The sequence below is a fragment of the Rana temporaria genome, chromosome 2, assembly GCF_905171775.1.
Source record: "Rana temporaria chromosome 2, aRanTem1.1, whole genome shotgun sequence".
NCBI lineage: Eukaryota > Metazoa > Chordata > Amphibia > Anura > Ranidae > Rana > Rana temporaria.
Genome location: NC_053490.1, coordinates 18,317,822 through 18,342,600, shown reverse-complemented (window position 1 = coordinate 18,342,600; position 24,779 = coordinate 18,317,822). Strand labels below are relative to the sequence as shown.

The window sequence follows — 24,779 nt, the reverse complement described above, 5'->3', positions numbered from 1 at the left end:
CTTCGGATTTACCAAAATCATCTAATACGAGGTCAAACCTTAATGCCGCGTACACACGATCATTTTTCGGGTTGTAAAAAACGGCGTTTTAAAAAAAATGTAATTTAAAACGATTGTGTGTGGGCTTCAGAGCATTTTTCGGGTTCTGAAAAACAGGCAAATTTTTTCGAACATGCTCTAGTTTTTCACGACATTTTAAACATTGTCGTTTTTCGGGTTGTAAAAAATGATCGTGTGAGTGCTTTAACGACGTGAAAAACCCGCGCATGCTCAGAAGCAAGTTATGAGACGGGAGCGCTCGTTCTGGTAAAACTACCGTTCATAATGGAGTAAGCACATTCATCACGCTGTAACAGACAGAAAAGCGTGAATCGTCTTTACTAACACGAAATCAGCTAAAGCAGCCCCAAAGGCGAATGGAACTTCCCCTTTATAGTGCCGTTGTACGTGTTGTACGTCACCGCGCTTTGCTAGAGCATTTTTTTTTTTTTTTTTTATTGATCGTGTGTAGTCAAGGCCGTTTCAATGATGAAGTTGAAAAAAACGTTTTTTCTAGAGCCTGAAAAACTTTGGGCCAGATTCACAGAAACAGTACGCCGGAGTATCTGCTGATACTCCGGCGTACTTTCAAATTTGCCGCGTCGTATCTTTATTTGTAATTCACAAACAAAGATACGACGGCATTTGGCTAAGATCCGACAGGCGTACGGCTTCGTACGCCTTCGGATCTTAGGATGCAATACTTCGGCGGCCGCTGGGTGGAGATTGCGTCGTTTTCTGCGTCGGGTGTGCTAATTAGCTGTTTACGGCGATCCACGAAGGTACGCGCGTTCGTCGCATTCTCTTACGTCGTCGCTAGTCGGCTTTTCGCGTCGCAAAGTTACGGCTGCTATTTAGGTGGTGTAACAATAGACAGCCCATGTTAAAGTATGGCCGTCCGTTCCCGCGTCAAATTTCAATTTTTTTTTTTGTTGCGCGTAACTCGTCCGGGAATACGAAAGTATGTTACGCACGTCGCTGTTCAAAACATTACGTCGGGGCGACGTCATTTCGCGCAAAGCACGGCGGGAAATTTCAAAACGGAGCATCCGCAGTACGTCCGGCGCGGGAACGCGCCTAATTTAAATGGTCCCCGCCCCATTTGAATTAGGCGGGCTTGTGCCGGACGGCTTTACGCTACGCCGCCGCAAGTTTACACGCAAGTGCTTTGTGAATCAAGCACTTACGACGAAAACTTGCGGCGGAGTAACGTAAAGGGGATGCGTTACGCCGCCGTAATTGTTCGTGAATCTGGCCCTTTGTTTTTTACAACCCGAAAAATTATCGTGTGTAGGCGGCATAAGAGTTTCAATTTGTATGCAATCAGGCAGGCCCTTGCACTACATGGTTTTGGTAAATCTGAAGACAAAAATCTGCAGAAAAATCTAATGGTGTGTATGGGGTCTAAACTGCAGCAAATTCCATAGTCTGGTCAGGATTTGAAGGACACAACAGCGCTAAGCTTATACCTAATGAGGGCTTCACTGAGTATCCGAACTGCTAGTTAGTTGCTACATTTGGTTGTGATATATAGGAGAGGCTCCACTCTTGGCCATGCCCTTACCTACAGAAGATCATGCTGTAACACTCACCCTAACCCTGTATTGTGGGGGGTAAAAGATTTTTATTATACTTTTTATATTTTCTGATTTTTTTTTTTTTAGGTGACATTTTTGTCATCTGTGGACAGGGCCGCCATCAGGGCAGTATATTTTTTTAATATATTTCTATTTTATTTTTTATTAAAAGGGACAATTTTATTTTTTAGAGGTCCCCAGGGCCCCGGATGGCAACCCCCCCCCCCCCTTTATTTATTTATTTTTATAAAAAAATATATTTTTTTAATATATTTTTATTAACCCCTTCCCGACCGCGGCATGTACATTTACGTTGGCAGAATGACACGTACAGGCACATTGGCGTACCTGTACGTCCCTGCCTTTCCGCGGGTCGGGGGTCCGATCGGGACCCCCCCCCCCCGCGACATGCGGCGGTCAGGTTCCCGCGGGGAGCGATCCGGGACGACGGCGCGGCTATTCGTTTATAGCCGCTCCGCCGCGATCGCTCCCCGGAGCTGAAGAACAGGGAGAGCCGTATGTAAACACGGCTTCCCCGTGCTTCACTGTGGCGGCGTATCGATCGAGTGATCCTTTTTATAAGGGAGACTCGATCGATGATGTCAGTCCTACAGCCACACCCCCCTACAGTTGTAAACACACACTAGGTGAACATTAAATCCTACAGCGCCCCCTGTGGTTAACTCACAAACTGCAACTGTCATTTTCACAATAAACAATGCAATTTAAATGCATTTTTTGCTGTGAAAATGACAATGGTCCCAAAAATGTGTCAAAATTGTCCGAAGTGTCCGCCATAATGTCGCAGTCACGAAAAAAAACGCTGATCGCCGCCATTAGTAGTAAAAAAAAAAAATAATAAAAATGCAATAAAACTATCCCCTATTTTGTAAACGCTATAAATCTTGCGCAAACCAACCGATAAATGATTATTGCCATTTTTTTTACCAAAAATAGGTAGAAGAATACGTATCGCCCTAAACTGAGGGAAAAAAAAAATTTATATATGTTTTTGGGGGATATTTATTATAGCAAAAAGTAAAAAATATTGCATTTTTTTCAAAATTGTCGCTCTATTTTTGTTTATAGCGCAAAAAATAAAAACCGCAGAGGTGATCAAATACCACCAAAAGAAAGCTCTATTTGTGGGGAAAAAAGGACGCCAATTCTGTTTGGGAGCCACGTCGCACGACCGCGCAATTGTCTGTTAAAGCGACGCAGTGCCGAATTGTAAAAAAACCTTGGGTCTTTAGGCAGCATATTGGTCCGGTCCTTAAGTGGTTAAAGGGACAATTTTTTTTTTTTTTAGGGGTCCAGAGGTCCCCAGGGGCCCCGGAGATTTCCAGGGCCCCGGATGACAACCCCCTTTTTTTTATAAAAACAATTTTTTTTATATATATTTTTTTATTTCTTTTATTTTTAAATATATATATTTTTTTATAAATGTTTATTTTTTTTATATTAACCACTTAAGCCCCGGACCAATATGCAGCCTAAAGACCCAAGGGGTTTTTACAGTTCGGGACTGCGTCGCTTTAACAGACAATTGCGCGGTCGTGCGACGTGGCTCCCAAACAAAATTGGCGTCCTTTTTTCCCCACAAATAGAGCTTTCTTTTGGTGGTATTTGATCACATCTGCGGTTTTTAGTTTTTGCGCTATAAACAAAAATAGAGCGACAATTTTGAAAAAAAAGCAATATTTTTTACTTTTTGCTGTAATAAATATCCCCCAAAAACATATATAAAAACATTTTTTTTCCTCAGTTTAGGCCGATACGTATTCTTCTACCTATTTTTAGTAAAAAAAATCGCAATAAGCGTTTATCGATTGGTTTGCGCAAAATTTATAGTGTTTACAAAATAGGGGATAGTTTTATTGCATTTTTATTTTTTTATTTTTTTTTACTACTAATGGCGGCGATCAGCAATTTTTTTCGTGACTGCGACATTATGGCGGACACTTCGGACAATTTTGACACATTTTTGGGACCATTGTCATTTTCACAGCAAAAAATGCATTTAAATTGCATTCTTTATTGTGAAAATGACAGTTGCAGTTTGGGAGTTAACCACAGGGGGCGCTGTAGGAGTTAGGGTGCACCTAGTATGTGTTTACAACTGTTTGGGGGTGTGGCTGTAGGAATGACGTCATCGATCGTGTCTTCCCTATAAAGGGAATGACGCGATCGATGCGCCGCCATAGTGAAGGACGGGGAAGCCGTGTTTACACACGGCTCTCCTCGTTCTTCAGCTCCGGGGAGCGATCGCGACGGAGCGGCTATAAACAAATAGCCGCGCCGTGGTCCCGGATCGCTCCCCGAGCGGACCCGACCTCCGCATGTAGCGGGGGGGGTCCCGATCGGACCCCCCACCCGCTAATAGGCGAGGACGTACCCATACGCCCATGTGCCTGTACGTGCCATATTGTGGACGTATATGTACATGGGCTGGTCCTTAAGTGGTTAAAGGGCCCCAGATTGCAACCCCCCTTTTAAAAATATATATTTTTTATATATATTCTTTTTTAAATTTATTTTTATTAAAGGGCCCAGGGGTCCCCAGGGCCCCGGATGGCTACTCCCCCTTTTTTAATATATATTTTTCTTTACTTCTTTTTTTTTTGTAAAGGGCCCCCCCCCCACTTCTCAAATCGCGGGAGCCCCCGCTTCTAAATTTCAGGTGGCAGCACCCCCCCCCCGGTTCTCTGCTCCAGGATGGCCCATGCCTGAAGCTGTGTTAGGGGCCCCATAATTCCTGATGGCGGCCTTGGGCACTGGTGAGGCTGCATTGATGGGCACTGGGGAGGCTGAGCTGAAGGGCACTGGGGAGGCTGAGCTGATGGGCACTGGTGAACATAATACACTCTTCAAATATGCTTTAAAATGCATGGTTGTCCCATTAATGAACAAGAAAATAGTGATGTAATACATACATCAAATTATAACATAAATATAACACTTTTTGACTCACCCCCCCCCCCTCCCTTCCTGGCAATCTCTCATGAGAGTGAAAGAGAGAACTGTGCATGATGTCATAAGGCTAATGACCAGACAAGAAACGGGAAGTGGGCTGTATAAGGTATTTACTGGCACAAAAAAATGTTTTACCATCCAAAGCTAAAACAACAACAAGGGCGGAAGATTTAATAGATGGAGAGATGAAAGAATGACTGAAGTTCCGCATTAAATACAACTTTGCGGTTATAACCCAGGATGAGAAAACTGTCAGAAACCACAGGAGGTTTTCCTGTCCCGGTGTCACAAGAATCACACTGAATAAAAATTCAAAAGTTTAATTTTCACACGTTCACACAGAAACAAGCGCAACATAAAAGGCTGCAATAAATCTTCAGTTGCAGTAAAAATAAGCTGCTGGAATGAATTGCTGATATCCACGACAGATGTAAAAGGGAAAGAGATAAAAACCTGACTGAAGTAACCATTCCCCACTCCGTCCAAATTTGTAAGGTTCTACTTTATCACATATGAACAGATGAATTACAAAGTTTATTTCCTGGATGACAGATATGTCACGCCCCCAAAATCAGTTTATAGCCAATAGCAAGATGGTCAGTCCGTTTACGAGCTCCTCAACACACATTGGAGACCTTTCATTTAAAGAGGATACATTGGCAGAGCATAAGAGCCATCATCATCAGGGATGAAACGACCTGGGTCCCTAGAAAACACATGGAGATTTGTTAAATATTTACTAAACAATAACAAACTGATTCAGAGAAAAGATCCTTAATTATTGGATAGAAGGATCATGACCCATAGGCCCAGATTCTCAACCGAGATACGACGGCGTATCTCCAGATACGCCGTCGTGTCTCTGCGTTGAGCCGTCGTATCTATGCCACTGATTCTTAGAATCAGTTACGCATAGATATCCATTAGATCCGACAGGCGTAAGTCTTTTACGCCGTCGGATCTTAACCACTTAAGCCCCGGACCTTTAGGCAGCTAAATGCCCAGGCCAGGTTTTTTAACAGACAATTGCGCGGTCGTGCGACGAGGCTCCCAAACAAAATTGGCGTCCTTTTTTCCCCACAAATAGAGCTTTATTTTGGTGGTATTTGATCACCTCTGCGTTTTTTTATTTTTTGCGCTATAAACAAAAATAGAGCGACAATTTTGAAAAAAATGCAATATTTTTTACTTTTTGCTATAATAAATATCCCCCAAAAACATATATAAAACATTTTTTTTTTCCTCAGTTTAGGCCGATACGTATTCTTCTACCTATTTTTGGTAAAAAAAATCGCAATAAGTGTTTATCGATTGGTTCGCGCAAAATTTATAGCGTTTACAAAATAGGGGATAGTTTTATTGCATTTTTATTATTATTTTTTTTTTTTACTACTATTGGCGGCGATCAGTGATTTTTTTCGTGACTGCGACATTATGGCGGACACTTCGGACAATTTTGACACATTTTTGGGACCATTGTCATTTTCACAGCAAAAAATGCATTTAAATTGCATTGTTTATTGTGAAAATGACAGTTGCAGTTTGGGAGTTAACCACAGGGGGCGCTGTAGGAGTTAGGGTTCACCTAGTGTGTGTTTACAACTGTAGGGGGGTGTGGCTGTAGGACTGACGTCATCGATCGAGTCTCCCTATAAAAGGGATCACTCGATCGATACGCCGCCACAGTGAAGCACGGGGAAGCCGTGTTTACATACGGCTCTCCCCGTTCTTCAGCTCCGGGGAGCGATCGCGACGGAGCGGCTATAAACGAATAGCCGCGCCGTCGTCCCGGATCGCTCCCCGCTGGAATCCCAGATCGAACCCCCCACCCGCCAGAAGGCGAGTACGTATATATACGCCCATCTGCCTGTACGTGCCATTCTGTGGACGTAAATAGGCGTGCGGCGGGCATTAAGTGGTTAAGTGCATTTTTTTATTTTGGCCCTCTAGGTGGCGCTTCCGGCGAAATCTGCGTTGAGTATGCAAATTAGCTAGGTACGCGAATTCCTGAATGTACGCGCGGCCGACGCAGTAAAGTTACGACGTTTACGTTAGGCTTTTCCCGGCGTAAAGTTGCCCCATGGTCTATGAGGCGCAGCCAATGTTAAGTATGGCCGTCGTTCCCGCGTCGAAATTTTAAAAAGTTACGTCGTTTGCGGAAGTCGTCCGTGAATGGGGCTGGACGTCATTTACGTTCACGTCGAAACCAATGACGTACTTGCGACGTCATTTGGAGCAATGCACACTGGGATATTTTATGGACGGCGCATGCGCAGTTCGTTCGGCCCGGGGACGCGCTTCATTTAAATGATACACGCCCCCTACCCGTCTAATTTGAATTCCGCCGGGTGATTTAGGCTGCGCTGCCGCAACTTTACAGGCAAGTGCTTTGTGAATAAAGCACTTGCCTGAAAAACTTGCGGCGGCGTAACGTAAATGAGATACGTTACGCCCGCACAATTTTGCGCCGATCTACGTGAATCTGGGCCTTAATGTGAGACCTTCATATAGTAAAACATACTCTGCTCCTGACTATCTCTCTACCTTTCTGATTAGATCTGAAGCACCCTCCTAGCATAGGATGTTAGGGAAAATTTAGTTGTTGGCTCCCTCTGTAAACAACGAAGCAGTAATTATTTGGCCTAGTCTGCTCAGTGTGGGAGTTTGATTGCTTCCCCCTGCCTCTTGAGGAAGCTTACAGAGCTAAGGGTGAAAGAGTCAAAACAACCAACCCGAATATTAGGTTTCAGCCAATTCCTGGACAGGATTGTCCAAAAGGGGGGCTGGAATGGTGATAAATAGTCTGAGACACGGGTGAGCAGAGTTCCTTCTCCCCAGGAGGGTTCTAGAGATAGAGCGGCTGGTGTCCTCAGGCATCTCATGGAGTGTACAGCTGCTTTAGAGGCTTCAGTGGTGACAGGGCTGAGGGCCTTGGAGAAGCTGATTGCAGAACCTTGCCACAAGGGAACTGGTCTGGTCTTGCTCACTAGTCTGGTGGAAGGTGGCATCTGTCCTGGGGTCTTGTGAGTAATGACCTTAAAGTGGAGTTCCACCCATTTTTTTATGTTTGTCTGTGCTGCATGCCCTAATCTCATAGTGTTCAGAATGGACAATTTTTATTTATTTTGTTGCTTGTAAATGCCTTTATTTTGTAGTCCTTCATTACTTCCTCCTCCTTATTAGCCTAGGCTTTTAAGTCACAAGGCTATTCGCAAGGGTTTCTGGGATAGGCATCATGTATCCCAGTAGTCCTTGCAAATGGCCTATTTGCATAGAGAAGGGACGGCAACTTCCTCTGACCCTCCCGTTGCTATGGAAACCTGACTGAAACCTATTACATCGGTTGTTGCAGCACTGAGCATGTGCGAGATCTGCAAGGCTGAAATCCAGGAAGTCATACAGTCTGGCTTCATGATGCCCACACTTAAGATGGCCACGGTCTATTTCTAGATTATAAACAAACTAAATGCCCTAACAACCTAACAAAACGGACCTTAGTTTACAGACTAACTTTACTAGACTACATTAAGCTTGTGTATTACAGGGGTATTTATATTTAAAAAGGGAAATTGTGGGTGGAACTCCCCTTTAAGCTAAGCCATGTGAGTGTGTAGTGTTCTGGAACTGCACTGGGTACCAGCAGTTATGCATCAGCGCAAGGTAACCAGATGCCAAAAAGACTTGCCCCATGGTCTTCAGCTATGAGTCCTTAACCACTTAAGGACCGGACCAATATGCTGCTAAATGACCCAAGGGGTTTTTACAATTCGGCACTGCGTCGCTTTAACTGACAATTGCGCGGCCGTGCGACGTGGCTCCCAAACAAAATTGGCGTCCTTTTTTCCCCACAAATAGAGCTTTCTTTTGGTGGTATTTGATCACCTCTGCGGTTTTTATTTTTTGCGCTCTAAACAAAAATAGAGCGACAATTTAGAAAAAAATGCAATATTTTTTACCTTTTGCTATAATAAATATCCCCCAAAAACATATATGAAATTTTTTTTTCCTCAGTCTAGGCCGATACGTATTCTTCTACCTATTTTTGGTAAAAAAAATCGCAATAAGCGTTTATCGATTGGTTTGCGCAAAATTTATAGCGTCTACAAAATAGGGGATAGTTTTATTATTTTTTTTTTTTTACTACTAATGGCGGCGATCAATGATTTTTTTCGTGACTGCGACATTATGGCGGACACTTCGGACAATTTTGACACATTTTTGGGACCATTGTCATTTTCACAGCAAAAAATGCATTTAAATTGCATTGTTTATTGTGAAAATTACAGTTGCAGTTTGGGAGTTAACCACAGGGGGCGCTGTAGGAGTTAGGGTTCACCTAGTGTGTGTTTACAACTGTAGGGGGGTGTGGCTGTAGGACTGACGTCATCGATCGAGTCTCCCTATAAAAGGGATCACTCGATCGATGCAGCCGCCACGGGGAAGCCGTGTTTACATACGGCTCTCCCCGTTCTTCAGCTCCGGGGAGCGATCGCGATGGAGCGGCTATAAACGAATAGCCGCGCCGTCGTCCCGAAATGCTCCCCGCGGGAATCCGACTGCCGCATGTACGCCAATGTGCCTGTACGTGCCATTCTGCCGACGTATATCTACATGCGGCGGTCGGGAAGTGGTTAAACTGTTCAACACCCACTATTGCTCAAGAAAATGATTGTCCTTTGATCACTAAGTGTTGAGTGTTTTGAAGCATCCCGTACCCTGATCTCCACTTCTATTAAGGTTCCTAAAGCACTAAACCTAAAAAAAGGCAAATGCTAGACAAATTAATTTTAGCTGGAGTGTTTGGACTGGTGCTTGGTTGACTGGCAGCCTCTGTACTGTTGTGGAAAATCCAGTTATTATCAGCGGCTCCTTTGGGAGTGGTGCCACACATCCAACAATGGGATATCACAGCTTCCAACATGACCCTCCATAAGATAGAAAATACTCTTCTGCTGTCCTTCTCTATACCTTCCTCATTACACTCACCACTGGAATATCATAACCTCCAACATGACCCTCCATGAGATAGGAAATAATCTGATCCTGACCTTCTGTTCACCTTTCTGATTACATCCAACATTAGAATATCAAATCTACAACATAACCATCCAAAAGGTAGAAAATTCTCTCTACCTTTTGGATTACACTCACAACCGGGATATCACACCCTCGAACATAACCCTCCATGAAACAGAAAATACTCTACTTCTGACCTCCTCTATACCTTTCTGAATGCACTCATCTCCGGGTAGCACACCCTTTAATATGATCCTCCACAAGGTAGACAATAGTCTGCTTCTTACCTTCTCTGTACATTTCTGATTACACCCACCACTGGGATATCGCACTCTCCAACATGACCCCCCATAAGGTAGAAAATACTCTACTTTTGAACTTCTCCCTACTTTTTTGTCTACTGCTCCACTGCATTATCACACCCTCCAACATGACCCTCCACAAGGTAGACAGTACTCTGCTTTTGACATTCTCTCTACCTTTGTGATTACACTTACCACCAGGATATCACAGCCCAACATGACCCTACATAAGGTAGAAAATGCTTTGATTACACTTACTACTCTACTTCTGACCTTCTCCCCTACTTTTACGATTACTGCTCCACTGGTATATCACACCCTCCAACATGACCGTTCCTAAAATGCATTTAAATTGCATTGTTTATTGTGAAAATTACAGTTGCAGTTTGGGAGTTAACCACAGGGGGCGCTGTAGGAGTTAGGGTTCACCTAGTGTGTGTTTACAACTGTAGGGGGGTGTGGCTGTAGGACTGACGTCATCGATCGAGTCTCCCTATAAAAGGGATCACTCGATCGATGCAGCCGCCACGGGGAAGCCGTGTTTACATACGGCTCTCCCCGTTCTTCAGCTCCGGGGAGCGATCGCGATGGAGCGGCTATAAACGAATAGCCGCGCCGTCGTCCCGAAATGCTCCCCGCGGGAATCCGACTGCCGCATGTACGCCAATGTGCCTGTACGTGCCATTCTGCCGACGTATATCTACATGCGGCGGTCGGGAAGTGGTTAAACTGTTCAACACCCACTATTGCTCAAGAAAATGATTGTCCTTTGATCACTAAGTGTTGAGTGTTTTGAAGCATCCCGTACCCTGATCTCCACTTCTATTAAGGTTCCTAAAGCACTAAACCTAAAAAAAGGCAAATGCTAGACAAATTAATTTTAGCTGGAGTGTTTGGACTGGTGCTTGGTTGACTGGCAGCCTCTGTACTGTTGTGGAAAATCCAGTTATTATCAGCGGCTCCTTTGGGAGTGGTGCCACACATCCAACAATGGGATATCACAGCTTCCAACATGACCCTCCATAAGATAGAAAATACTCTTCTGCTGTCCTTCTCTATACCTTCCTCATTACACTCACCACTGGAATATCATAACCTCCAACATGACCCTCCATGAGATAGGAAATAATCTGATCCTGACCTTCTGTTCACCTTTCTGATTACATCCAACATTAGAATATCAAATCTACAACATAACCATCCAAAAGGTAGAAAATTCTCTCTACCTTTTGGATTACACTCACAACCGGGATATCACACCCTCGAACATAACCCTCCATGAAACAGAAAATACTCTACTTCTGACCTCCTCTATACCTTTCTGAATGCACTCATCTCCGGGTAGCACACCCTTTAATATGATCCTCCACAAGGTAGACAATAGTCTGCTTCTTACCTTCTCTGTACATTTCTGATTACACCCACCACTGGGATATCGCACTCTCCAACATGACCCCCCATAAGGTAGAAAATACTCTACTTTTGAACTTCTCCCTACTTTTTTGTCTACTGCTCCACTGCATTATCACACCCTCCAACATGACCCTCCACAAGGTAGACAGTACTCTGCTTTTGACATTCTCTCTACCTTTGTGATTACACTTACCACCAGGATATCACAGCCCAACATGACCCTACATAAGGTAGAAAATGCTTTGATTACACTTACTACTCTACTTCTGACCTTCTCCCCTACTTTTACGATTACTGCTCCACTGGTATATCACACCCTCCAACATGACCGTTCCTAAGGTAGAAAAATACTTTTAGCCAGATTCAGAAAGACTGGCATAACTATGAGGCGGCGTAGCATATCGCATATACGATACGCCGCCGTAAGTCAGAGAGGCAAGTGCTATATTCACAAAGCACTTGCCTCCTAAGTTACAGCGGCGTAGCGTAAATGGGCCGGCCTAAGCGCGCCTAATTCAAATGTGGAACAGGGGGGCGTGTTTTATGTTAATGACTGGTGACCTGACGTGATTGAAGTTTTTAACGAACGGCGCATGCGCCGTCCGTGGACATATCCCAGCGTGCATTGCTCCAAAGTATGCCGCAAGGACGTATTTGTTTCGACGTGGACGTAAATTACGTCCAGCCCCATTCACGGACGACTTACGCAAACGACGTAAAATTTTCAAATTTAGACGCGGAAACGACGGCCATACTTAACATTGGCTAGGCCAGCTATTTGTTCGACTAACTTTACGCCCGGAAAAAGCCTTACGTAAACGACGTGAAAAAAATGCGCCGGAATCAACGGAAGCGCCACCTAGCGGCCAGCGTAAATATGCACCCTAAGATACAACGGCGTAGGAGACTTACGCCGCTCGTATCTTAGCCTAATTTAAGCGTATCTGGTTTCCAGAATACGCTTAAATTTACGACGGCGTAGATTCAGAGTTACGACGATGTATCTACTGAATCTAGCTATTTGTTTCTGACCTTCTCTCTACCTTTCTGGTTTCACCCACCACTGGGATATTAAACCCTCCAACATGAACCTCCATAAGGTAGGAATACTTAGGAACTAAGAAGAATGGGGATATGTTCTCTTTGATATTTTGGGTTTTCTATTAAGAAACACATATAAAATAATTCTATCTTTCTTGATATCATAAATATTAGTATCCATGATTCATTTAAGAGAGGGTTTCATGCTTACCTTTGCTGGTCACACATGTAGTGGATTTTCCTCCTGTAAAAATAATGACCAGAAATGTCACATCACAACAAGAACACTGAAGCTCCCAACAGGGAATATGACCAGCATAGTGAGCAATATCATTAACTAATCAGAAATATTTTTGTTTATAAATTTTACTCAGGAGTGATAATTATTACAGTGATGATATGAGCTTATGGACATTTCGGAAATTCTTTTACATTTTTCATGAAGTATGGCTGTGCCTGTACTAGAGTAAAAAATATTTTCCCAGCAGGCACCCCCATATGTTTAATCAAGTAATTTGGTGTATGGGGGCGGCTCCATACCTAACACATACAAAGGTCATTATTATTTATTTCTTGATGGGGCCCAAAGCTTCATCCACTTTTTGAAGACAGGAAACAAAAAGTGACGGGGTAAAAGGTAATTCTCTGATTATTGATTGGGCATGGATTTATTGAATGTTTTAAATGGAAGGCTAATAGCTCAATGTTTGATGGAGAGTTATGCCGCGTACACACGATCAGTCCATCCGATGAGAACGGACCGATGGACCGTTTTCATCGGTTAACCGATGAAGCTGACTGATGGTCCGTCACGCCTACACACCATCGGTTAAAAAACCGATCGTGTCAGAATGCGGTCACGTAAAACACAACGACGTGCTGAAAAAAAAAGAAGTTCAATGCTTCCAAGCATGCGTCGACTTGATTCTGAGCATGCATGGATGTTTAACCGATGGTCGTGCCTACTAGCGATCGGTTTTGTCCTATCGGTTAGGAATCCATCGGTTAAATTTAAAACAAGTTGGCTTTTTTTTAACCGATGGTTAAATAACCGATGGCGCCCACACACGATTGGTTTTGACCGATGAAAACGGTCCATCAGACCATTCTCATCGGTTTAACCGATCGTGTGTATTAGTTTAACTCGATTGTTTTTTTTTTTTATCTGATAAATTTCTCCTAAAATTATCAACTCAAAAATAAAGCAATTTCAGGTAATAAATATATATAATTTACGTGTGGAATTTTCTTTTTTTGTAATTACCTTCTGTAAGCTTAGTTTTCTAATGAAATATTAAAGTATTTATGACAGATTCGTTCTTTAATTTTTATTTTTTTTTATCTGATAAATGTCTCCTAAAATTATCAGCTTAAAAAATAAATAAATTCAGATAATAAAAATAATTTAGGTTTGCAATTTTCTTTCTTTTTCTTTAAATTACCTAATGTAAGCCTGATTTTTTAATGAAACATTGAAGTATCTCAAGTCATGATGGATGAAATATATTAACTCAATTTTTTAATCTGATAAATTTATATTAAAATGATCAACTCACAAACAAGACAAATTCAGGTAACAAATCGAATTCAGCCATTAAATGTATTTTTTTTCTACTGTAAGCCTAACTTTATTATGAAACAATGGCGTATCTTTTAAATATTTTTAAACACCATCTGAAATGGTTCTTGGTCCTACTCCAATCAAGACTAAGGCCTCGTACACACGACCGAACATGTCTGCTGAAACTGGTCCGCAGACCAGTTTCAGCGGACATGTTCGGTCGTCTGTACGTCCGACTGGACAATTTTCCGGCGGATCGGACAGGTTTCCAGCGGACAAATGTTTCTTAGCATGCTAAGAAACATGTCCGCTGGAAGCCTGTCCGTCGGACATGTTCGGTCATCTGTACGACTTACCGGACATGTCTGCTCGGCCGAAAGCCCTCGCATGCGTGGAAGTGATTCGACACATGCGTGGAAGTGATTCGACGCATGCGTGGAACCATTGACCTTCCAGGGTCGCGTACGTCGCCGCGTCATCGTCGCGGCGACGGCGCGGCCACATCACCGCGTATCCTGTACGCGGGGATTTTGGTTTGATGGTGTGTACAACCATCAGACCAAAATCCGGCAGCGGACATGTCCGATGAAAACAGTCCGGCGGACCGTTTTCATCGGACAGTCCGTCCGTGTGTACGAGGCCTAAGAGTTATCACCAACCCGAAGCTCATGGTATTTTAACGAAAAATAACCCATGTAATATTTTTTGGAGTTGACCTTTGCAGTCAAAATACTTGAAAATGAAATAACATCTGTGCTTTTATTAGTTAACGGTAACTGGACTTATTCTGGATTGTTAGAACTTTAGAGTGTGCAGAAAGTTTGGATACAACATTGCGTAAGGAGCTTTAGGTGTCCCTCAAAAAACGATAAAACTCCTTGGGAAGAAAAGGCCAATAATCCGCAATGCGTCTCGTTGTCCATGTGTCAAGTTGACTGGTAATTGTTTTAATAGATTTTTCTCTTCTTTTTTTATATATGTTTTGATTTTCCCAAGGAATATGATATTTGTTATTTATTTTTTGATGGACACCTAAAGCTTTTCATACATATCCATTATTACAGTCAAGAGGATGTCCATAGTTTTGTGGATTTGTGGTCGCTGCCTGCATGCCGGCTCTGCTACCATCTCCTGCTCTGGTGCCAAGCTGCTTCAGCATCCTGTTCCTATGTCTGCACCCCCCAGCTTCATCCATCTAAGTCAGGGGTAGCCAACCAGTGGCCCGGGGGCCACATGTGGCCCGCGGAGCCCTCTGATGTGGCCCGCGGAGCCCTCCTGCTCTGGAATGGTGGGTTGGCAAGCCCAGATCGCAGGTTGCCGACCCGCCATACCACAGAATCAGGGTTGTGAATGAATCTGGTGGTGAAGGAACAAAGCGGCTGCTTAGCAGAATTCCATAAGCCGATGCTTCCTCTACAGCGCTGGCTTTTGCCACAGGTGGAGTCTATGGCAAAGTTCAGCTAACCCGAAGGATAGACACAGGTGCACAGGTGTGGGTAAACCGCAGCACATCAGTGTGAAAGCAGTCTTGGGCCCTTTTCACACGATCAGCCCAAACAAATGGGAGCCTCAATTCACTTCTATAGAGCGACAAATGTCCATTTACGCCCGCCTACCTCCAATCTGAAAAACAGAAGGGAATTCATAACCTTTCATCTGGATGGATTGAAGGGCCTATAGAGTAGTCGTGACCTGTCATCTGCCCGCTCCGCTCATTGTGGCCCTCGACTGGTTACCAAGTTGCTTAAGTGGCCCTTGCTCTTCAAAAGGTTAGGCACCCCTGATCTAAGTGCAGACTTCACCAGCCAGCTACCCCGGCACTCGTGCCACTCCATGCCCTCACTTTCTGTCTCTACCTTCAGGAGGGTTGGGCAGGAGGTGCAAGAGAGGCCTCCACAACAAATTCAGTTGTCACCAGGTACGTGATAGTGAGCATTTGAATAATGCAGAAAGTTTGGAGTTTGAAAGGTAATTTCAACTGTTCATGAAAAATGAAAAGATTAACTAACTTCAAATACCCCGGCCCCCTCTGTTCCCAGTTGCACATTGCTGCCATGATATCTCGTTCTGCTATTGTAATGGTCCATACCGAAATACACAGCCCCTCAATGAGTTTAAATCATAATGCTCACAATGGTAAGCATTCATGATCAAGCAATGGCAAGCTATGTGACCACACTGACCAATGAGAAGCACATTATTTTTCCAGCAAGGTGTTCCAAAATAAAAAAGTGCTTCTCATTGGTCAGCGCAGTTACATGGTCATGCTGCACTTGTAGCAAGGGGAATCGTGGCCGCTAGGTGCACTGGGGTCCAGAGGGTTTGCCAGGAGAGGATTTAGTTCACGTTTTCCTTTTTCATGAAAAAGTGAACATACCCTGTAAGTTATACCCTTTATTGGCTAACTGAATTTACTAGATGCAAGCTTTCTGGATGACCTAGATCTAATGCAATTGAAGCCTGAAAAAGGGATCTAAGATTGCATTTTTCAGGAATTACGAAGGATTCTTTTCCCACGATTGGAGCAAATTGGACCATAATGTATAAGAATTTTTCTTTCCTCTAGATCAGCGGTCACCAACCAGTGGTCCGTGGACCACTGATGGTTAACAAGAAAATGTTGGTGGTCCCCAGGGATTCTGCCACAAATCAACATTGTGGCGGTTGTATACCGCCCAATGTTTCCAGTGTTTTTCTCAGTGTGCACTGACAGTCAATACTGTCAGCACACATTGATACCCGATGCCTCCTCTGTAGTTACGGCTGCTGTGAACTCAGAGGGAGATGCCGGGAGTAGTTATAACATACCTGGAAGCAGAGCCTGAAATGATGAGGAAGGCCTCTCTTACTCCACTGACTCGGGGCACCTGGTAGTGTGAACAGAAATCAGAGGAGTGCAGAGTGGCACAAGTGCCTGTACATTTTGCAAGTAGCAGAGCGGGTATTCACGCCAGGCATCATTAGTCTTCAGAGAAGCAGGCAGGCTGGTAGACAGCTGGTGGATGGCAGACTGAAGCAGGCTGGCACTGGCGACAGTGGGCAGGTGAGGCATGCACTGGTAACAGACTGTAGGACAACAGGATATGTCAGGAAGCAGAGTCAGGTAAGCCAGGTCATACACTGGCAGGACGGATCAGGTACAGAGGAGACGGTAGGAGTGTGGTCTCGGTACAAGCTGGATCAGGAGCCAATCGGTGGAAGAGTGGCCAAAGGAGCAGACAGAAGCTGAGGTCAAGGACAAGCCGGGGTCGATGCAGGCTGAGTTTAGAGAGTGGTCAGGCAAGCCGGGTCAGCAATTGGGATAAGGATACAGAGTCACAGGGGGCTCAAAGCAGTACTAAACCAGAGCACTGACCCAGTAAATGGCCCACTTGGCGCCAACTTTTGTCAGCTGTGCACATGAGCATGCTGATGTGCATGTGAGCACACTGATGTGCACATATATGCCCATCGATATGCATTCGCGCATGCACATACGTTTTAGCCAAATGCCTACGTGTATGAGAGGGAACATGAATTAGCCTGTAAAGAGACACAGAGGTCCATCTAGAGCAGTGGTCTCCAAACTGCGGCCCTGGGGCCACATGCGGCTCTCTGCTTGTTTTTATCTGGCCCTTGGGGCAATGTTCCATCCCCTGATACAATCAATGGGGCATAATTACCCCCACTGACACATTCCCTCCCACTGACACCATCGATGTGGCACGATTCCCCCCCACTGACACCATCGTTGGGGAATTGTTTGTTTTTTTCCCCACTGACTTCGGAACCTTTTCTACTTTCAATGGCCAAAGTTCGGCCCTCCTGAAGTCTGAAGGACAGTAAACTGGCCCTTTGTTTAGAAAGTTTGTCTACTGACATGCCCTTCCTGACAGTAGTGCAGAGAGTGGAAGGTGAAGGAGGAGGAGACTTCCAATTGCAGTGGGGTAGATTCAGGTACAGCTGCGCGCTCCTTACGGAGGCGCAGTGTACCCTTTTTACCCTGCGCCTACGCAAATTATTTGCGCTACGCTTCATTCATGAAGCAGTAGCCACGTAATTTGCGTGGGCGCTCTTCAAAAATGCCCTGCGTAAGGGCGCCTAATGTAAATGATCCCGTAGGGGGCGGGAATCATTTAAATTAGGCGCGTTCCCGCGCCGAGCGTAGAGCGCATGCTCCGTCGGGAAACTTTCCCGACGTGCATTGCGGTAAATGACGTCGCAAGGACGTCATTTGCTTCAAAGTGAACGTGAATGGCGTCCAGCGCCATTCACGATTCACTTACGCAAACTACGTAAATTTCAAACCTCGCGACGCGGGAAAGACGGGTATCCTTAGCATTGGCTGCCCCTGCTTTTAGCATGTGCAGCCTTACGCGAAACCCAACGTACACAAACGACGTAAACTGCGTACGCAGGGCTCGCGTAACGTTGTGAATCGGCGTTAGTATGCAATTTGCATACTATACGCTGACCACAACGGGAACGCCACCTAGCGGCCAACGTAAGAATGCAGCCTAAGATATGAGGGCATAAGAGCCTTATGCCACGCATATCTTAGGCTGTAGTGGGCGTAACAAGCTCTCTGAATCAGGAGAACTCGTTACGCCGGGGCAAGTAAGCAATTGCGCTGCGTAACTATGGTTACGCAGACGCAATTGCTACCTGAATCTACCCCATTGCTGACAACAGATTGTGGGAGGGAGCATGGAGCTTGAGCACATGGCTGGATAAGGAGGAGAGAGCCCATGATGAGTCTGAGTAAAAGGCAGCAGTATGATGCAGAGTGGGGGGGGGGCAGAGAGTCAGACCATTGTGTGTACAGTATAAGGCATGAATAATTCATGTCAGTGATCTGCGGGATTCACAATTTTTAGTTTAGTGGTGTGTGAGGTCCCAAAGGTTGGTGACCACTGCTCTAGATCAACTGTGGGTTTATGGTTCAAGGTTTACAATTTACTTACTAATTTTCCTGTTGGTTGAACTCAATGGATTTGTGTTTTTTTTTTTCAACCTATGTAGCAATGTAACTCAAATGTTTTTTTAACATGTTTAATTTGAATTGCCCATGTTTGGACCCTCATGCCTTTTTTTTGTTCACGTGGAAGCCCAGGCACACTGTCAAACAAGTAAAGTTTACTAACCTTTGTTTAGGTAGTCACAATTGTAGTAGTGACATCTTCTTTTTGTCGTTTTCAGGACAAATCTGTTTTTACCTTCCTGCTTTGTAAAGTTGGTCACTTCGAAAACCTCGTCTACTGGTATCAGAACCTCCTCTTGCTCTGGAAAATAGGAATATTTTTTGATCTTGGCACCGAAGCAGCTGGTGAAGGTGAAGAACGTGTCACCTCCAAAGTCCTCCGCTACTTTCTGGCTGGTGGATGAAGAGGAAAACTGGCCAAATCGGATTTCTCCCCCAATTTTTTCAGGTTCAAAATGTATGCCTGTTATCCCTCTGTATACCGACCATGGCGACCACCGACAGCTTGACCTGAGGAGCACTACAGCGCGTGTCATCAAGAAATGCAGAGAATGGTAATGGAAGGTGCCCTTGCCACTATAATTTCTCACTGCGATGTTGAATCTAGAATAAAGCTGGCTGGTTTTGTTGGAATAAGCCATGATGGCAATGCCGTACTCATCCCGAAAGCCACTCGGTACACTTGGCTTCTCGGTGTTCCATTTCTTTTCCGCTGCATCCCAAGTGCTATTAAATTCTGGGTCAGCTTGTTTTTCTTCAGCAAGTAGGGAATTTATTCTACTTTCCATCTCTTCTGTGCAATTTTCGTACTGATCATCAAACGCCTTGTCATTCATATTCAGAGTGAAATCCTACAGTGATCAGAAAAACTCCGTTATGGTCATACTAGGGTCATAAATGTACATGCAGAATTTTAGGTCATAATAGTCAGAAGTCAGTTGACCCACCAGAATGTTTTTTGGACTACAGAAAGTAATCAAAGTACCGATGAAGAACCTCCACAAATACGGGAGACTATTCAAACTTCATCATGGCACATTAGTAGACGGAATGGTGGGTTAACAGTGATGTTCTGGGTTCCTGGGTTTCTACCAGGAATGTTACCCGCATGGAATTTGTATGTTCTTCTTATATCTCTGTAAGTTTTTCCCATGTTTTTAGCTTCCCTCCCATTGCCCAATAACCTGATGACTAATTGGCTTCTGTTTTTACATATCGGTGTGGGAGATATAAGGTTCTGCATCAACTGTCTTTTTCTGCTTCCCATACAAGTCTATAGGGATGCAAGCAGGTCAAATGCAGGTCCGAAGATTTCAGAAGCATCTCAAACTGATGCAACCAACACAAGTCTGAAGCCCGTCAGTGCCAGCACTGACCTTTAAGCCTCGTACACACTCTCGGATTTCCATCGGACAAATCCATGGAATTTTGTGCAGGGGCGTTGGCCGTGAACTTGGTATGCATACAGACGGTAGAACTTTTTTAGCCAACATACACAACTATGGGCCAGATCCACGTAGCGCATCGTAATTTTAGGCAGGCGTAGCGTATCGTATCGTAGTAACGCTATGCCGCCGCAACTTTGAGAGGCAAGTGCTGTATTCACAAAACACTTGCCTCTAAAGGTACGGTGGCGTGTAGCGTAAATCTGCCGGTGTAAGGGCGCGGAATTCAAATGATAAAGATGTGGGCGTGTTTTATGTTAATTTTACTTGACCCCACGTAAATGACGTATTTTTTGAATTCGACGCTGGCCCGACGTCCATACTTAGCATTGCGTACGCCTCATATAGCAGTCGTAACTATATGCCGAAAAAAGCCTTACGGAAACAACGTAAAAAAAAAAAGCCGGGCGGACGTACGTTTTGTGGATTGGCGTATCTAGCTAATTTGCATACTCTACGCGGAAATCGACGGAAGCGCCACCTAGCAGCCAGCGGAAATATGCACCTTAGATCCGACGGCGTACTAAGACGTGCGCCAGTCGGATCTAGCCCAGCTTCAGGCGTATCTTGTTTTGTGGATACAAAACAAAGATACGCCGGAGCAACCTAGAAGTTACGCGGCGTATCAATAGATACGCCAGCGTAACTTCTTTGTGGATCTGGCCCTATGTGTTTTTTTCAGCTCCTTAGCGCCACCCTTTGGGCAACTTCTGCTAATGTTGTCCTTTTGGTTAGCATTGGCTCAGAGCATGAGTGTTTGTACTTTTTTGTGTCAGAGTTTGGATAATCCGACAAGACACATTTGTTGTCGGAAAATTTGAAAGCATGCTATAAAACATTTGTTGTTGGAAATTCCGACAATTGTCCGATGGAGCGTACAAACGATTGGATTATCCTACAAAACCCTTCCACCGCACATTTGTTGTTGGAAAATCCGATTGTGTGTACAAGGCTTTAGGCTGCCAGTCTTGTGTCACCCTTCCTTATTAAAGGCAATATACTGTTTTTGTACATACTTTGTTTCCTTACTTATGGTCTGAATCTAATAATAATGCTTTAATTTATTTTCTTTATAAGTCGTGTAAATCTGCAATAGTGCATATTAGTAGTTTGTATTTTCAAATGCAGGAAGGGAATTCAGCCCTTTGCTCCTTTGTGCATTTTTCAGGCTCCCCTGTTGGTTGCTGAGCTCAGTTACTCAAGCTGAAATTCACACATTGGCTCCTCCCCTTCACTTCAGGTGCCACTGTTCCTTGCTCAGTTACAATAATTTTAAAGCCCAACTGAACATTTACTTTAAATCCGCTAACTACATGCCAGGTGCACCAAAACAAGGTAGCTGAAGCCTTGCAGTTGGTTTTCTTTAGGGTAAAAAGACTTTCCCCCTTCCAGCATGCTGCAAAGAAGAGCTAGAGCTCTCCAATCAGTAGAGAGCATTCCTTTTGCTGATTGCAGAACTATAGGCCTGGCTTAACAGGTGGTGTGCCCAACCTCTGCGGAGAGACCTCTGCTTCCACAAATAGAAAAGGAGTACATCGCTACAGTATGCTGGCAGGGGGCAGTTTCTCTACACATGCTGTGATTGCTTTATAAAGAAAATGCACTGTAAGGGGCAGATTCTCGTAGATCGCCGCATCTCTGTGGCGGCGTAACGTATCTCATTTACGTTACGCCGCCGCAAGTTTTACGGGCAAGTGCTTGATTCACAAAGCACTTGCCTGTAAAGTTGCGGTGGCGTAGCGTAAATCCCCCGGCGCAAGCCCGCCTAATTCAAATGATCCGGGTAGGGGGCGTGGATCATTTAAATTAGGCGCGTTCCCGCGCAGAACGTACTGCGCATGCGCCGTCCCTAAAATTTCCCGACGTGCATTGCACTAAATGACGTCGCAAGGACGTCATTGGTTTCGACGTGAACGTAAATGGTGTCCAGCCCCATTCACGGACGACTTACGCAAACGGCGTAAATTTTTAAATTTCGACGCGGGAACAACGGCCATACTTAACATCGGTTGCCCCATATATAGCAGGGGCAACTTTACGCGTCGCAAATCTAACGTAAACGTTGTATCTTCACTGCGTCGACCACGCGTACGTTCAGGAATTTGCTTATTTTGCTAATTTGCATACTCGATCGGGAAAACGACGGAGACGACACCTAGCGGCGAAAAAAAAATTTAATTTAAGATCCGACAGCGTAAGAGCCTTGGTGGTTCTAATGGTTATCTATGCGTAACTGATTCTAAGAATCAGTCGCATAGATACGACGGCCCAGATTAGGACTTACGACGGCGCACATTGCGTTGCGCCGTCGTAAGCCCTTTGAGAATCTGGACCAATGTCTTTTGCCGCGTACACACGATCGGACATTCCGACAACAAAACCGTGGATTTTTTTCCGACGGATGTTCGCTCAAACTTGTGTTGCATACACACGGTCACACAAATGTTGTCGGAAATTCCGAGCGTCAAGAACGCGGTGACATACAACACTACAACGAGCCGAGAAAAATGAAGTTCAGTGATTCCGAGCATGCGTCGAATTGATTCCGAGCATACGTAGGATTTTTGTGTGTTGAATTGTGTACACACGGTCAGAAAAATTGAGAACCAGCTCTCAAATTTTTGTTGACGGAAATTCCGACAGCAAATGTCCGATGGAGCATACACACGGTTGGATTTTCCGACAACAAGCTCACATCGAACATTTGTTGTCGGAACCGTGAGTACCGTGCGTACTCGGCATAAGAACACCTTTTGTTTGGTGTAACACGGTCTTAACTTTTGCCCGTATAAAACAGCCAAAGAGACAGAGCTAGAAGGTCATTTACTGTATATCAGCTCTAAATTTACAATAAGGCTTGTAAAAAAAGATATAGGATAAATATATCTTGCATACATTTTTTATCAGAAAACGAACTGCTTAATCACAAGCAATTATGGTAAATTACACTTTTAAGTATTTGATGACCTATTACTTCAGTCTTCATACCGCTTGTGTCCGCTGAATCCCAAATATTAGCCAGAGAGTAAACAGTATACCCGCAGGGAATCTCATTATGCAATAATCTGCAGGAACAAAAAAAAAAAAATAAGTTATATATTATTATTCTACATTAATAGTTGGATTTGTCTCCTTAACCACTTCCTTACTGGGCACATATACCCCTTCCTCACCAGGTGAAATTTCAGCTTGTGGCACTGCGTCACTTTAACTGACAATTGCGCGGTCGTGCGACGTGGCTCCCAAACAAAATTGCCTTCTTTTTTTTCCCCACAAATAGAGCTTTCTTTTGGTGGTATTTGATCGCCTCTGCGGTTTTTATTTTTTGCGCTATAAACAAAAATAGAGCGACAATTTAAAAAAAAAAAAATATTTTTTACTTGTTGCTATAAAAAAATAGCCAAATTTTTTTTAAAAAACATTTTTTTTCTCAGTCTAGGCGATACGTATTCGACATATTTTTGGGAAAAAATTAAATTAAAAAAAACACAAGAAGCGTCTGGTTTGCGCAAAAGTTATTGCGCTTACAAAATAGGGGACAGAATTATTATTATTTTTTATTATTTTTTTTTATTACTAATGGCGACGATCAGCATTTTTTTCATGACTGCGACATTATGGCGGAGACATCGGACACTTTTGACACATTTTTGGCGCCATTCACATTTATACAGCGATCAGTGCTATAAATATGCACTAATTACTGTATAAATGTGACTGGCATTGAAGGGGTTAACACTAGGGGGTGAAGAAGGGGTTAAATGTGTACCCTGCATAGTGTTCTAACTGTAGGTGGAGGGGGGGTGACTGGGGGAGGTGACCGATCTATGTCCCTATGTACAAGGGACACAGATCAGTCTCCTCTCTCCCCTGACAGGACATGGATCTCTGTGTTTACACACAGAGCTCCACGTCTTGTCCCTGTAGCCGCCGTTCCCGAGTGCCTGGCGGACATCACGGCCGCCAGGCACTCGCATCGGCATCTCAGAGATGCGGCGAGCACGCGCACGCCGCCGTCGGACGCGCGCCCGCGCCACTAGATGCGCGCGCAGGCCGTGTTTTTACGGCCTGTTAGAGATTCAGAACCACCCCGTGGCCGTATAAAGTCGTACGGCCGTCGGGTAGTGGTTAAGTTACAAGTAACAGTTCTGTAGATCAGGGGTCTCCAAAGTACTGCCCACAGGCCACCTGCGGCCCACTACAAGATTATTTTTAGCTAGGGTCAGTGGTATTTTCGTAGATCACTTCACAGACTGAGGATTCAAATCAACCTAATGCAAGGGGGGCTCTGATGTAAGGTGGTACGGGGCTCTGATGGGGCCCTTCTGTAGGGAGGTACTCGGATATGTAAGTGGGGCTCTGATGTGAGACAGGCTCTGATGTGAAGACAGAGCTTCTGATGAGATGAGATGGGGGGGGGCTTCTGATGTGAAGAGGCACCTATGATGTGAT

General features: G+C 44.4%; 1 protein-coding gene across 1 annotated transcript; it reads right to left on the bottom strand.

The window, feature by feature from the left end:
- Positions 1-4,895: 4,895 nt before the first annotated feature.
- Positions 4,896-23,395, bottom strand: LOC120928872 (ecto-ADP-ribosyltransferase 5-like). Its single transcript, XM_040339933.1, has 4 exons — positions 23,316-23,395; positions 19,046-19,733; positions 12,573-12,605; positions 4,896-5,295 (listed from the first exon to the last, which is right to left on the bottom strand). The coding sequence occupies exons 1-4, from the start codon at positions 23,379-23,381 to the stop codon at positions 5,228-5,230; spliced, it is 855 nt and encodes a 284-aa protein (XP_040195867.1). The 5' UTR covers positions 23,382-23,395; the 3' UTR covers positions 4,896-5,227.
- Between the last annotated feature and the right edge of the window lie 1,384 nt (positions 23,396-24,779).